At 52.3% G+C, this 14,947-nt stretch overlaps 3 protein-coding genes across 3 annotated transcripts; all 3 read left to right on the plus strand.

The window, feature by feature from the left end:
* Window positions 1–1,006: 1,006 nt before the first annotated feature.
* PSV08DRAFT_211663 (uncharacterized protein) lies at window positions 1,007–4,283 on the plus strand. Its single transcript, XM_014222585.2, has 2 exons — window positions 1,007–1,472; window positions 1,581–4,283. Exons 1-2 carry the CDS (start codon window positions 1,037–1,039, stop codon window positions 4,175–4,177), a joined length of 3,033 nt encoding a protein of 1,010 aa, XP_014078060.1. The 5' UTR covers window positions 1,007–1,036; the 3' UTR covers window positions 4,178–4,283.
* Window positions 4,284–5,040: 757 nt separating this feature from the next.
* PSV08DRAFT_382661 (uncharacterized protein) lies at window positions 5,041–6,839 on the plus strand (the record flags this gene model as incomplete). The annotated part of the gene is made up of 3 exons (XM_066093408.1): window positions 5,041–5,353; window positions 5,407–5,577; window positions 5,627–6,839. The coding sequence occupies 3 exons, from the start codon at window positions 5,041–5,043 to the stop codon at window positions 6,808–6,810; spliced, it is 1,668 nt and encodes a 555-aa protein (XP_065948036.1). The 3' UTR covers window positions 6,811–6,839.
* Window positions 6,840–9,251: 2,412 nt separating this feature from the next.
* PSV08DRAFT_412955 (nitrogen permease regulator 2) lies at window positions 9,252–14,557 on the plus strand (the record flags this gene model as incomplete). Its single annotated transcript, XM_066093942.1, has 10 exons — window positions 9,252–9,678; window positions 9,740–9,851; window positions 9,905–10,015; window positions 10,071–10,166; window positions 10,226–10,336; window positions 10,387–10,540; window positions 10,587–12,032; window positions 12,700–12,762; window positions 12,813–13,313; window positions 13,361–14,557. Exons 1-10 carry the CDS (start codon window positions 9,560–9,562, stop codon window positions 14,554–14,556), a joined length of 3,909 nt encoding a protein of 1,302 aa, XP_065948037.1. The 5' UTR covers window positions 9,252–9,559.
* Between the last annotated feature and the right edge of the window lie 390 nt (window positions 14,558–14,947).

The raw sequence follows: 14,947 nt of genomic DNA on the forward strand, positions 1-14,947 counted from the left end.
CGATGTCATGGCGGGGCACCACGCGTTTTGGCGATCGCCGTTGGAGCTAGACAGGCAACGATGGCCGACAAGACCAAGCTTTTTCAAATCGGCATCTTCGGCGCGTGGGTATGAATCGAGTGTGTTGTAATTCTGATGTGGCTGGCAGTGATAAACCAACTGAATAGTTGTGGGCTGAGTGGCGCGAAAGCAACATGGTCAAGGCGTCCAGACCGACGTCAAGCTGTGGTGGAAAAGAAGACGGCACCAGAAAGGACTTATATCCTTGGGATTGAGGACCGTCATGGAGGATTGCCTGAGCTTCCATGTGTCGAGCATCTGGGCAATATGCACGCGTAACGCAGATGCGGGCACCCGGCAGGGAAGCTGGGTAATGTCTAATGCAGGTACAAAGGCGTGTCTTCGGCGTATTTTGCGCAATGAAAAAACAGCTGTGATGCCTCTGAAGAAACATAGGTAGCAACCATGCAAATGCAAGTGCAAAAAAGAGAAATTTCCGGTGGTGTAAAGACTACATTCGAGCGTGCTGTACATGAGATCGACAGGCAAGCTCAGCGCAGGCAACACGAGTCAGACTACACCACCAGCTGAAGTCGAGTATGCAGCCATAAGAAAGCGTTGCGCCACACGACAGGGAGATGTTACAACACTCCTACATATTCAAACATGCTATGAATACAACATTTAGGATATATTGGGTTACAGAATAAAAAGTGATATCCCTTTCTATATGACCAAGGCTCTCTATACTGAAGCACACATTGATATTCAGATAATCTGCTAAGAATACAGTTAATGTTCATCATCGACGAATACGACCCCTCCACGAGTTGCGCGCGATGGCGCGCTGTAGCCTAGCAAGCCCATTGGCACAGCCCTCCTGCAGTCTTCGCACAGCCTCTACGAAAACGATTAGCATACCACATGATCTGGATCTGGACTTTTGTCCTACGTCTGACGACTCTTTGTGCATCTTGTTGCATTTGAATTGTTCGAAAACAACACCATCTCATTGTATACATGCCTCAAAGTGGTCATGGATCCATTCACGGCGGTCGGCCTGGCCGGAAACGTTGTCCAGTTCGTCGACTTCGCCTGCAAACTATTCTCAGAAGCACGTGAACTTAAAACATCGATGACGGGACAGTCAGCCGCTCAACTGGAGTTGCAAACTACTTGCAACTATCTCAACACATTTGCCAGGCAACTGTCTACTTCACATTTCGACTCGAACCCTCAAAACCTCACGTCTGGCGAGAAGGCCATTGTGGATCTTGCTGCATCTTGCAAGTCTACAGCGGACGAACTACTAGCTTTGTTGCAGAAATTACAGGTGAAACAAAATGCCAACCATCGATCATACCAGAGCTTTTTGCAAGCGGTACGGGGCGTGTGGAAGAAGAGCAAGATTGAAGAGTTGCAGAGAAAGCTGGACAGCCACCGTCGAGACCTAACCCTGGGTCTCGCGTATAGTTTAGGGTAAGTCGACCCTGCCCTTCTCCAGTCTGCATGAGAAGTCTAATCAATGTTGTGCAGAGATGGACAGTCTACGATAAACGTACAGCTTCGGGCCCTGAAAGAGGCCAACATGCGCATGGAACTCAATCAAACACAGATGCTAGACAGGCTGTCAAAAGAAATAAGCGACATAGCTGTGGACGCAACGCAAGCTCAAGCTTCTTTGACGCGAGAGGGATCAGCCATCAAGGCAGAGGACCTAAAAGCCATCGGAGACGCCCTGACGGGTTTGGTCGACGAAGGTCGGTACTTGACCAAGTCTCAAAAGGTCTTGTCCAGCTTGTACTTCAAATCCATGAAAACACGCCATTCGAACGTTGCTTCAGCACATGCGCAAACATTTGACTGGGTCTTTAGGCCGACATCACAAAAGTCCCGACATTCTCGTCCCCCAGTCCACTTTCTCGATTGGCTTACGCATAAAAATGGCATATTCTGGGTTTCGGGTAAGCCAGGCTCCGGGAAATCGACTCTGATGAAGCACATATGCGGCCACCGGCGGACGCGTCAGACGCTCAAGTTGTGGGCCAAGGCTGAGCGGTGCATCATTGCCAAGTATTTCTTCTGGAGCGCCGGAAGCACCATGCAAAAATCGCTCAAAGGGCTGTTACAGTCATTGTTATTCGACATATTCAAGCAGTGTCCAGAAGTAATCTTAGTCGCTTGTCCTGGAGATGCTGTATCGTGGGAAGCTCAGATGAAAGAGGATGAGTCTTGGGACTTTTCAGATCTGTCGAATATGGTTCGACGAATTACCCACTGCAAGGAAATGGCTGCCAAGTTTTGTTTCTTCATTGACGGACTGGATGAGTATGACGGCCGGCACTTTGATGTGATCAAAGTATTGGATAATCTGGCAAAGTCGCCAAACATTAAGATCTGCGTCTCTAGTCGACCCTGGAATATCTTTGAAGACGCTTACGGCCATGATATGACGAGAAAGCTATATCTGCAGGATCTTACTCGTCAGGACATCAAGGTCTATGTCAAACATCGCTTCGATGAGTACTTTGAGCAGTTACGTCCCACCTCTCAGGATAAACGCTTCAAGGAGCTGCTAGAAGAGATTACGAACAAAGCGCAGGGAGTGTTTCTCTGGGTGCTGCTTGTTGTCAACTCACTGTTGGAGGGACTTACCAACGGCGATTCGATAGCCCTTCTCTTCTCACGACTGCGACGACTGCCCACAGACTTGGAGGCCTTCTTCGGACACATGCTGAACTCGATTGACAGCATTTATCACGAGCACATGGCACGCAGTTTCCAGATTGCGCTCGCGGCCTCGACGCCGCTGACTCTGATGGCGTACAGCTTTTTAGACGAGGAGATGGAGAACGGCGAGTCAGCGCTGGAAAGGCCAGTGAAGCCAATGGACAACTATGAGCTGAGTGCGCGACATCAGCAGATGCGGAGACGGCTCAACGGGCAAACAAAGGGACTACTGGAAGCGCGACAAGATGCTGCAGGTACGGATTACTTTGGCTATCGAGTCGACTTTTTGCATCGAACAGTGCACGACTTTCTTCGGACAAACGACATGCAAAAGCTATTGGCTGGGAAGACCAAAGCTGGATTCAATCCCGAATTGTCCATACTCCGGGGCTACCTTATCTTGCTCAAAGCCATGCCTCTGTCACAACGACGCGTTACAGATCAATCGGGACCCGTGCAGCAGCTACTGGAAGAAGCTTTCTTCTACGCGAGAGAAATAGAGATACGGACAAAGTCAGCAAACCAGGATGTGATGAACGAATTCGGGGCGGTGATTGATGCCATCTCAAAAGAAGCAGGGCAAGACTTTGTCTGGTATCGAGATAGCGCCGTTGGCGACTATGACTTGGTCAGCGACAACGTACGCAAAGCAGCGTGCAGTTCCTTTTTCGAGTACACAATCCAGAAGGGTCTACAGGTATATGTGGAGCAGAAACTGCAGGCAAACCCGGACATCAAGCTGCCTAGCGGTCGACCCATGTTAGACTGTGCGTTGCGGATATGTCCTTCCAAGTTCAGCGGGGAGATTGAGCTGTTGGACATGGTGCGCTACCTTCTCAAAGCAGGCGCAGATCCCAACGAGATGTATGGGCACTGCTCGATATGGGGCCGCTTCCTGCTTCAGATTTCAAATTTGCCTTGTGGCCGACGTCCGACACAGGACGTCCCGAGCACGCTGCATCGACACCGCCTCATTGAGCTTTTGCTCCACCACGGCGCTGATGTCAACGTGGTATACGACGACAAGCCTTTGTTTGCCGACTACATCATGTTTGTTGCCAATCACCGGCCTTGTGAAGAAGTGGAGCAAATCCATCTGCAAACCATTGACCTGTTCATTAGCCACTGTCCTGATCTAGGCGCAAAGCTAAGCAAACGATGTTCGCTCTTAGGCCGATTTTTCATGTATAGCATTGGACAGCAAGGCAGCGCTACCCCAGACTTCCGGCGCCGAATGTGGCAACATATCATGCCTCTTGATGAAGAGGATGAAGAGAAAATGGCACAGTGCGAGACGTATGTGGCGCAAATGCGGTTTTTGGACAGCAAATGGCAAGAGAGGCAAAAGTTGCAAGACGAGAAGATATCGAACAATCAGACCTCGATGGTCAGGGGATCGTACAAATGGGTGGGCTGGATGCTATCGTGGGCATGGAAGGGCGTTTAAGAAGGTGCTTCTGGAACCTGAGGAATGGCATGCTAGCTAGTACACTAACCAAGTGTTAATAAACAGAGAGTATTTGGCGCAACATTGAACACTGACAAGAAGGCACAAGACGTGCATCGTTGTGGGCATGCGGATGCCGCAGTGCAGGATGCTACACGTCCAAGCAAACGTCGTTGACGGCGGTCGTCGACAGCGGACGTGCGAGTCGACGCCTCGTCTTCTTCCTCAACCCGCTGCGCCAGGCAGCAGAATCAATGAAAAAGAGATGCCACAGTGGCAGACCAGCAAAAATTGCCCCGCTGAAGCCCCCGAAGGAGATTCATGACAACACCACACCCCGCTGTGCAATGGAGGCGACGTTGTCAGACCACTGAATACTTGAGCTCAGTGCGTCGCAAGAAGGTAAGTATGAGGAGTCGAGAAGGGGACGGGCGACGGCCGGCTTATATACCCGCTGGCAGCCCGCTAGCGCTGCGCTCACGTGATCGCTTAGCCTAGGCACCCGTGCCCAGTGCCCGGACCCGTGCGCACCTCCGCTGGCCAGAGCTTTTGGCAGTTTCTGTCACGACGATTTTTCTCTCTGCATTGCATGCCGCCACTCGTCTCTGTAGAGATGGGCGTGCGTGTGACACAGGTTAGTACCATCCCCCCTCTTCTTCTGCGCCCATGTGCCCTGTACTCTGGCTGCTCGTCAGGCCAATACAACCCTCTTCACATGATGATCCAAAACAACCTTAGAACCGTTGCGAATGACGCCTTTCGGGGCGGTTGACTTCACCATACCCTTTACTGAACCCTCTCGACTACCACCGTTCTCTCGGACGAATCAATGCGCACTGTGGCTAACAAGACCATCAGGAACCATGAGCACACCAGCCTTCAACTTCCTGCGTCCCTACCTCCATGGAGCCAGTCGGTCTCTCAAGCCGCACCATGCTCAAGCCTACATTGCGCTTCAGAAACGCTTCGTGCAGAGCATAGCCGCCGACGCATACACCGGCCCGCACGATGTTGAGAAGCAGAAGCGGCTTGACCACTTGGCAAAAGTAAAGCCATTGGGTGACTATCATCCAAGACTGGTCTACTCGGCCAATGCCCAGAACCTGTCGGTGCGCGACTTCAATGCAAAGTATCATGACATATCAGAAACCACAAGTGATGTCGTGTCCGTGTTTGGTAGGATATGCCACCTCCCGTGAGCAAAAACATTCCCGTTCTGACAGGGTCAGGAAGGGTGCGCTCAGTGCGGCTGCTTAGCTCCAAGTTGATGTTTCTTGATGTCGAGCGCGATACACAGCGACTCCAAGTCATGGTCGAGTTGAAAAAGCTCGCGCCGCAGGACGGTCTTGACGAAAGCTTCAAGAACTTCAAAAAAGTTGCTAGAATCGGCGATTGGATTTGTATGTCATGTTGCCGTCTCTGCCTGGGATGTATGCTAAGTTGTGGCAGCAATCAACGGCAATCCAACCAAGACCTCAACCGGGCAACTTTCCATCCTCGCCCTCCAAGTGCCCCAGGTCCTTGCCCCTTGCCTTCACCACCTGCCCGAGAAGATTGAAGATGCCGAGACGCTTGCGCGACGGCCGCACATACATGCCCTTACCAACGACGAGCCAGGTGACATTCTTCGTCTGCGAGCACTCATATATGACTATGTCCGTACCTACTTTATCGAGAGCGGCTTCATGGAGGTCGAGACACCCATGTTTGACGTCAACGCTGGAGGCGCAATTGCCCGTCCCTTTGAAACTGTAGCCAACGAGCTCTCCAACATACCAATCCGACTGCGGATAGCGCCCGAGCTGAATCTGAAGCGCCTCATCATCGGAGGGCAAGACAAGATTTTCGAAATCGGGCGCGTCTTCAGGAATGAGGGCGTGGACAACACACACAATCCCGAATTCTCCACGTGCGAATTCTACGAGGTCGGCGCCACATTGCCCATTGTCATTGCCCGGACGGAGCAGTTGATCCACGGTCTACATAGCGCAATCGAATCACTGCGCTCAACATATTTCCCTACACTAACATGCCCGGAAGGTGTGGACTTTTCACAACCCTTTGCACAGCTCCCATTTATTCCCACGATTGAAGAAGCCAGCGGCCGCAAGCTGCCCGACCTCGCATCACCCGACGCTCCGAGCGAGGTGTTACAGCTCTACAAAGAACTCGGCCTCGAAATCCCACCAAACCCAACATTACCGCGTCTACTCGACGGTCTAGCAGAAGCGTACATTGAGCCACTATGCCAGAACCCCACGTTCATCACGCAGCACCCGGAAGCTCTTTCGCCACTGTCCAAATCGTATGTGGATGAAGTGACGGGCCAGCGCGTTGCTTCGCGCGTGGAACTGTTTATCCATGGACGCGAATACGTCAATGCGTACGAAGAAGAAAACTCGCCGTTTGAGCAGCGAAGAAAATTTACGCAGCAGCTTGACTTTCAGGCCGATGGACACGGGTCCATTGACGAAAGCTATCTTGAAGCGCTCGAGTGGGGGATGCCGCCAACAGGGGGCTGGGGCTGTGGACTGGATAGGTTGGTGATGCTATTTGCAAACAAGAAGCGCATTGCAGACGTGTTGCCTTTTGGGACGCTGAGGAATGTGGTTAGTATTTCCAAGATGAAGTGAGGTGCGGACAGAAAGAAGCAGATGAATAGATGAATAGATGTAATGACGTCACGAATGACCCAACGATTGACATTGAATGCAACTGTGTGATGATGAGTGTTGAGAGTAAGACGGGAGTTCAATTGCCAATGCTCGGCAACCTCTTTTTGATTTCTAAAAACAAAACAAACGGGCGCTTCTTGCATGTACACGGCGTCTAGGTATGTATGTACATATGTACACGCGCATAGTCCAACAAAGTTTATTCATTCTATTTTCCCCGAGGCAGACTTGCTTCACAATGCATTTTTGATATTGTGAGACAACAAACATGTGTGTGTGTATACATGTGTCGGTGTGCTCAAGGTAGGGCTGACGGGGCACAGCAAGAGGCCAACCTTGTTTCGCCTGGCTTTGCAGTGACTTGTTGGTTAGATAGAGACAAAAAAGAAGCCTTTCCAAGGGACTAAAAGAGTGGTCCTGCTCGGAGAATTATCGCTGGAAACTGCGTGTCATGTGTGAAGCGGTGGGGGATGGGGCGTGGCCGGTAGATTTAGTGTGGCGTGTTGGGTTGCGGTTGGGTGATTGGAGTTGGGCTGTTGGACTTGTCCAATCGGTTGGTGGTTGGCTAGGCTCCTGGGATTAGTATAGTATCTAGTAAGTTACATGAGAAACGTGGTTGACTGTGCCTTGAAGAGCATGGTCTGTTGGTAGTTGGTGGCAGAGTATGGCATTTGTTGGGTAGTTGGCCAATTGATTGGACACTAGAACGCCTCGTTGAAGGCTCTGGTATACTACTATGTCGTGGATGGGACGCCTTGGCTGCTAACCACAACAATGGCTTCTGGCGTGGCAGTCACTACAAGGGATCGCCGTCCGGCCATCGTCTATCGCGTCTTTTGACACATGAAGCCATCTAAACTTGGATATATCCAGTGCGGGTTGGTGGCTAATGTGGGCGTAGGTGTGAATGTGCCAAAGAGACAATGGCAATAAGCGCCGAATAGTGCGAGGGCGGGGCTGGCTCGGTTGGACGAGTGGTAGTGCATGTACGTAGACTATTCTAGAGTGAGTACACAGAGTCAGAGTCGTCAACAAGCAAGTGGGGCATCAGACGCATCGACGGCAGTCGCGTCTCGTGCCCTATGCATGGGCCATTGGTGCCTTTGACGTCGCCGGCAATGGCACAGTTGGGCGGGATTGGGTTTGTCAGTGGGCTCGGTGCAGGCGAGAGACGAGTCAACGTGGGCAGTGCCCATCTGTCTCGTGTTCATCATTTGGGGAGGCTGAAGCTGTTGGTCGAGTAGAAAATCAACCTCCACGGCGCCTATTGACAGGCATTGTGCGCGGCTAATGTCAACCGCGGGAGCGGCGCAGGTCGCATCATCAACAAGGGCTGCTGCATCGTACGCGTGTGCGAATGCAGAGAGAAAAAAACTAAAAAACTAGCCAACAAGGGAGCCTCGTCTCGGAGAGGAATATGGTGCACAAGGTGGTGGTGATCCTGGTAGGCTGGGAAAGGAAAAAAAAGTTGGAAATACCATGATAAAGTTAACATCAGCCAGCTGATTGGCTAGTACTCAGGCATCCGAGCACATGGTAGCGGGAGAAAGCCGAACGCGTGTGCGTGTGTAAAAGGTGGAGATGAGCTAGTAGCGGGAGTGAGTGTGTGTGTGTGTGTGTGTGTGTGTGAGGGACGGTAATGAATGCTACAGGTATCAACATGGCATCGAGAAGAGGCTCTGGCCATGCCATGGGCTTGCGGGCGGCTGCGAGTGAGGAGGGCAATCACAAGCGGACGAGATGGATTTGCTGCAAGGCGGCCACGTCGATGGCGATGGGGCCGGGACTGGAGACTGAGCACATACGGCCAGACGGGGGAGACGCTGCTGTGCCGCATCCTCACAGCAGTCTCCATGCACATGATGGAGCGTTTTGAGAGAGGATGCATTAGCGTCTTACCCAGACCAGTCCTAGCCCTCTGCAGCAACGTTGGCTGATATGGGAGGTGCTGATGGTGGTGGTGGTGGTGGGGGTAATGATGATGATGATGATAGTGACGATGGCGACGGAAAAGGATTGCTACACGATGGAAGAGTAAGCCGACTTGTCCCACGAGCCCCGAACTGCAACAAGCCGCAGGCGTTCGCCCGCCAGGCCGGTGAGCCGGATCGACCGTATGGGATCCAGCGTCGTGTCTCTGGCACTCAGGCAGAGGACGCAGCCTGTCGGCGGGCGCTTAAAACTGCAGTTGATCCTGGAGCCCAGCCCCCCCACCGCGGACGGCCATTCGTCTGATGTGCCAAGTGGTGGTCAACGGCCAGCTGTAAGCGGGCCATGGGCCGCTGTCGAGGGCGTTCGCCTGCCTAGCTAATAACTCCTTCAGCTTGACGCCTGCCCCGACCGACCTGAGCTCACCGTCTCCACCGAGGCAGAGTTGCTGTGTGTTGAAACAACCACCACACCCGCCACCACTTCCACTTCCCCTTCCACTTCCATTTCCACCTCCCGCCGCCGCCGCCACTCCCCAGCACATTGAGCCCCCTCCGGCAGCTGGCCTGCTCTGATAAGCCTTGTTCCGTCTCTCTTTTTACCAAGACGCCCAACGTCTTCGCGCCGCGCATTGCCTTCTGATTCCTGACTCGCTGCTCAGCCTTGCCCTTGGTCAACCCACCACTGCCTAGCACCTCTGACTGCGGCGCTGACCCGGCGCAGCTCTGGCGCTCCCTCCTCATTGTCTCCCCCCTTAGAACAAAGAGCCGCCTGAGGCATGGCAACCGCGACGCAGCTCATGCCGTCACCAAGTGGCCTTAAGTCCATGTCGGCCTTTAGCCCCTACACGGACTCGCCCAGTTCGCCCGGCACTTTTGCCCACGTCTTTTCAAATAGGTGCCCTCCCCCCCCCACTCGGAGACCAATGCGACTGTCCCACTAACATGGACTCTCCAAGATCTTCAGGGCATGCCTCGGAACACCTCCAGCCACCACCCAGCCCGTATCCGGCAACCATAGACCCTTCCCCCGTCGACAGCAACGGCACTAGCCACACTGACCACACCGAGGTACGCGACGTGACGGGTGCAACTGATGCGACGCGGGGCTGACCCCACTACAGATTGAGGACGATGCGCAGGAAAACACGCCTAGCGAGGACGGCATGAGCGACATACGGTCCCCGGTTACTGACGACATTGTGAGCCCGGCCAGCCAAGACGGTCACGCAAAGGCATGTCACAACCACCTTGAGAAACATGCGCTTCACACTCTAATACGCCTAGCAGCCACAAACCCACAAGCTCAACACCACGGTCCGCCGCGCAGATTCCGATGATGCGCCTCCATCTGTCATCCATGCCCCGGACAGCTTCAAGCAATTCGTAAGACCCCTCTTTGTTGTCTAGTTGCTGTTGCACAACATGGCTGATGTGTGGACCAGAGTCGAGTGGGCACTTCTGGCGCCTCGTCCAGCGCAAACACGTCGGATAACACCGTCGTTGTATCGCCGTCGACACCAGAAGCAAACATGCTGCCCGAAATGGACGACAAGGTTAGCTTACCGCTGGTCTTGATGCACTTAGGGTGACTAACAGCACACAGGACTCGTCTTCATCCTCTGCATTCACCGCTCCAATTGACACCGCAGTCTCCAACTCCGTTGCTCCAGATCGTAGCACACCGCGGGCACAAACCCGACAAGATTTCGAAGAGGACCTTAGACGACGCAGTGCTCGCAAAAGCTTGAACCTTGCTGGTACGTGTGCAGATCCATTGTATTGGGCGCTAACTTACATTCGTAGACATTGCAGAGTACGAAGACAACATAGCCACTGATTCTTCTTCGAGCTCTGTCATTGATCAGGACGACAGCCAGTCTTCACAGTCACAGGATGGCGAGTCAGCTTCAATTGGCACCCAGACCATGGGAGAGGCAATCATTGGAATTCACGAGACAGAGAAGGAAGTAGCCGGTCTTCGAAGCGCTCTGGACGAATGCTGGATACTGTGCAACTCACTAGCAAAGTTGAGCCAACGTCATCGAACGCGTATGTTCCATTACTCTGGCGGAAGCGCTGATTCGCAGGAGCATGCTTGGAGGACTTGTTGGCGGTTATGCCAGAAACTCTATGACAGCCGAGAAGAGAACCGCACAGCACAGATTCAGCCCACTTTGGAGCTTTGCCGTGACTTTTGTCAAGCACTGTTTGATGTGCGCCAACGAGGCGATGAGGCGGCGGACTCAGTCCTCCGAGTCAGCTTTGAGCTCAACAACCATCTCTACAATGCTCACGACCGCACATTGCCCGAGACTTTCCGTGAACGTACGCTCGACTTTTACTTGACCCTCTGCCATCGCCTAATGAAACAACGAACTTCGCTTCCCGAGGAGACGGATTCACTCTTGCATGCTTGCTGGTCGCTCGCAGAAATGCTGTTTAGCCTCCGTCAAAACAGCCGAGACGGTAAACCCCCTGATGAGGAATTGCTAGGGTCGGCCATCCAGGCCTGCTGGGAGTTGTGTGACTTGTTCCGTGAGGGATGGACACAAGTTCGACCTGATCGCAGCACCCCGCGACCGTCTCAGCACAGCTTTTCGGCAGGACGCAGTTCCATGTCACACCGATCCCAGAGCGCATACTCCGAACGGTCTGCGAGGTCTTCGAGCATCAATGAATCATACCACTCGGCCATGCAAACCAGGAGAGCAACCCCAATGCAACCAGAGACTCCGACTACCATTTTCGACGACCGTGAAGAGTTTTCTCCCTCAGACGAGCCCAACGTTCCAAACATTCTGGTTCTCGGCCCAGAGGCCGGCCTGACGCGAACCCACGATCGTTGGTCTTCGTCTTCTTCTAATCTCTCAACATACTCCGATGCTTCGGTACACACATCTTCTACTGCCACTGCTGGTCGAGAAGATCCTGCTCTGATACGCCTGAAAGGGCTCATTGTTAAAGCAGCCATCAACACTGGCTACAACCGCCAAACACCACTCCCAGACTTCATTCGCGCACTACCGTCAAACAGCTTTGGGAACGAACCATGGCAAACTGAATTGTTCGACAACTATCGGAAGCTTGTACTCAAAGACGCAGCTCTACGCAGCATTCACACGCAACCACTTCGCCGATTGACAGCACTTGAGATTGGACGGTCTGTGCAATGGTTAGGTAAAAACGAATCTTTCAAGTGGCTCACAGAGCTATATCGATTTGTCTTCGGAGCCTATCCCGAGGACAGCAGTCAACGCAATCTCATCATCAACGCTTAACGAGGGACCACTTTGCGTCACATACGGCCTTTATGTTTTTCCATTTCCTTCGACCATGGGTGCTATTTTGAACGGGCTGCCTTATTCGATTTTTCGCCATATACCCTCAACGCTCTTTCCTGCATGCGCCTCTATCGGTCCCAGCATGCTGTCATGATGCTGTAGATTACGGATTCGCATCTTCTCTTCTGTGTATACCTTGACAAGCAGCGGTCTTTGTTCTTGTTCTTCAGGCTTTCCTCTAGGTATACGACCTTTATCTTATAGTTATAATCAATGCAACGCTCTTGTTTCATTGTATGCATTGCCTGCATTGCCTGCAATTGACGTCCATGTGTGTAGCATGTTGTTGTTGTTGTTGTTGTTTGGCACTGGGCGACTTGCAAGTAAGTCATTTCCAAGACAATGTGAGGTGTCAAGATGCTCCGTGACTGTTTACAGCCCTACTGCAAAGCATGCCATGTTCTGCGAATGGTGGGCGCAGTATTGCCAAAAAGTGAAATGTCTTGGCACGAACACTGATTGATGAAGCACAGACCGCCGAACCACTGGCAGCTTGTCGCGAACTCCCCGCATCGCGACTTTGCAATCTTAGACTCAGTATGTAGTTCCCGGTAACATCAGGTAGCGCAGCCTAGATCTTGCAATGCCGACGCGCGCAATAAAAGCTATTTTCTATACGCGCTTCCACCATGAAAAGGGTACGCATCTCTGGGGATTTTTTGGGGACCTGCGCTAACTCCGCTCCCAGGGAACCGCGTACTCCACCAAGTCCCTCCGGGAGCCATAATTCCCTCTACCCTGCCCTCCGCCTTGACTACACCACTGTTTCCCTTCTCCTCTGTCACTCAGTATCTCATACCCACACAGCAATTCTGCGACCGCCTGCTCACATTTTGCGTAAATCACCACCGCGTTATTGGCTATCCAGTTTGCATACGAGAAGGTAAATACAGTAGGAATGAATTTATCTTCAACTTTGCTATAGTGATTGGCGAGAATGAACGCGACTGGGCGTGCTATGGGGAAGTGGCGCGAAAGCTGGGACGGCTGCTAAGGGGGTTAGAAGAACAGGGTGGATTTCTGAGCAAAGAAGAGGTTGGTGTCTGGGACGATGATGGAGGTACTATCGACGCAGGCCTAGACAATGGTGTTTGTGGATTTGGAGTAGGCGGTGGAAGCAAAGTGTATGCGCTGTGTGAAATGGTGCTGGAAGATCTGAATAACTATGCCGAATGCATGATACCAATTGGTAGGTTATTTGTGCCCATGAAGAACAATGTGTTGATCAAGTGCTAGACGACTCCAACACGATCAACCTGAAGCTGTTCCCTACACGACCTCCTCCGCCACCCATCCTCGCCCATCAAGTCCCACTGCTTACAATCTCCCTATCAAGTCTACAGCAACCCGTATCTTCGGATCTTACACTGAACCGGATCCTCCCGTATATCAACGGTATCAACTCGATAGCGCACATTGCACAGCTTGCTGATACTGACCTCTCGTTGACACGGAAAGCGATTCAGCATTTGGTATATTATGGATGTCTTGTATTGCTGGATATCTTCAGCTTTGGGGCAATCTATGCACCAACAGCAGAGATTGGTGGCTTCATTATAGATGCAGAGGTAAAAGACGAATGCATGCGCTATGTCAGGGTGCCGAGGATGAAGTTGGGCCCTAACGCGAAATCCGTCTGGATGGACAATGAGTCTACAGATCTGAGCCAAGACGGGCGCAGTTCCATCTCTTCTTCTTCTGCATCACAACTTAGCGAGGCGGTGGGGTCTACGCTCAAGATTTCGGAATTTGATGCCCACATTGCAGCACAGAAGAAAGAGGAGGAAGAGGAAAAGGCCATTCAGACCAGTCATGAGACCCTGATAACATTATACACTTCACTGCGCCAGGGCCTCACGCTAAAGAACTGGGTGCTGGAGAATCTGGACCTCCTCTCTGGCATCGACGTGCGCCGTCTCATCACCTTTGGCGTCATCAAAGGCTTCCTCTACCGCGTGCACAAATACGCAATCGCAACATCATCTACTCTCCCGCCCGCACCCCCGACCAGCCTGCAAACAAGCACAGCCACTTCTCTCGCCAATCTCCGCGACTCGGACACTACCACCATCCGCGGCGCCGACCGCATCCATCACGCTTCCCAGCCAAGCATCCACCACCATCATCACCACCCTTCCTTCTCCATTCACAAACCCAGCATTGCTTCTATCACGCCTCAGCACCTCCAACAGCAACAACAATCAAGTCCCCACCACCTTGGTGCACCCAAAACCGAGGAAGCTCACCACCAGCTCCTGCACAATAGCGGGATTATCGACGATCGCGACACGAGCGGCCTGCCTTTGCTCAAGTTTCTTGATGGCATGCATTGCTTTGATGAGATTTGTACCGACTTGGGACTGGCGGAGCGTGTGGTCGAGGGCAAGATAAGGGGGATGGGTGATGGGGCGGGTGTTGTAGTGCATAGGTAGTGTTGGCATCAGTACTATGTTTGGTTTACAGGGAATTGGATAGTCCATGTCTTGTTTAGATGCATGCTGGCAGTGTTATCGTTAACTCGGCGAGAAAGACTGTTGAGAGGTAATAACCGGCGGACTAGTAGACACATGAGTGAGCACTGGCGAAAACCCGCTGTTGCATGTTTTTACTGCTTTTTTCCCTTCCTTTTTGTCGATATTTGGGTGAAAAGACATGGCTGAAGAAGTGCAGAAAAGAGTGGGATTTATGGTGCTCGATAACTATAGGTAATCACTCCTGGCTACTCCAGTAAAACACCAGGCTTTCAGGCGCCGCATCCGGACCCGATCCTTCCCATTGTGTAGATAATGCCTTGCTCGCGAGACAGTAGCCTAATGTGATACA

This window comes from Bipolaris maydis, assembly GCF_028858645.1.
Source record: "Bipolaris maydis strain C4 unplaced genomic scaffold PSV08scaffold_17, whole genome shotgun sequence".
NCBI classification, from domain to species: Eukaryota; Fungi; Ascomycota; class Dothideomycetes; order Pleosporales; family Pleosporaceae; genus Bipolaris; species Bipolaris maydis.

Coding starts and splice junctions, on each gene's coding strand:
- PSV08DRAFT_211663 (XM_014222585.2), top strand. CDS start 1,037: ATGGATCCATTCACGGCGGTCGGCCTGGCCGGAAACGTTGTCCAGTTC. Junction 1,473..1,580: donor AACCCTGGGTCTCGCGTATA/GTTTAGGGTAAG, acceptor GGGCCCTGAAAG/AGGCCAACATGCGCATGGAA.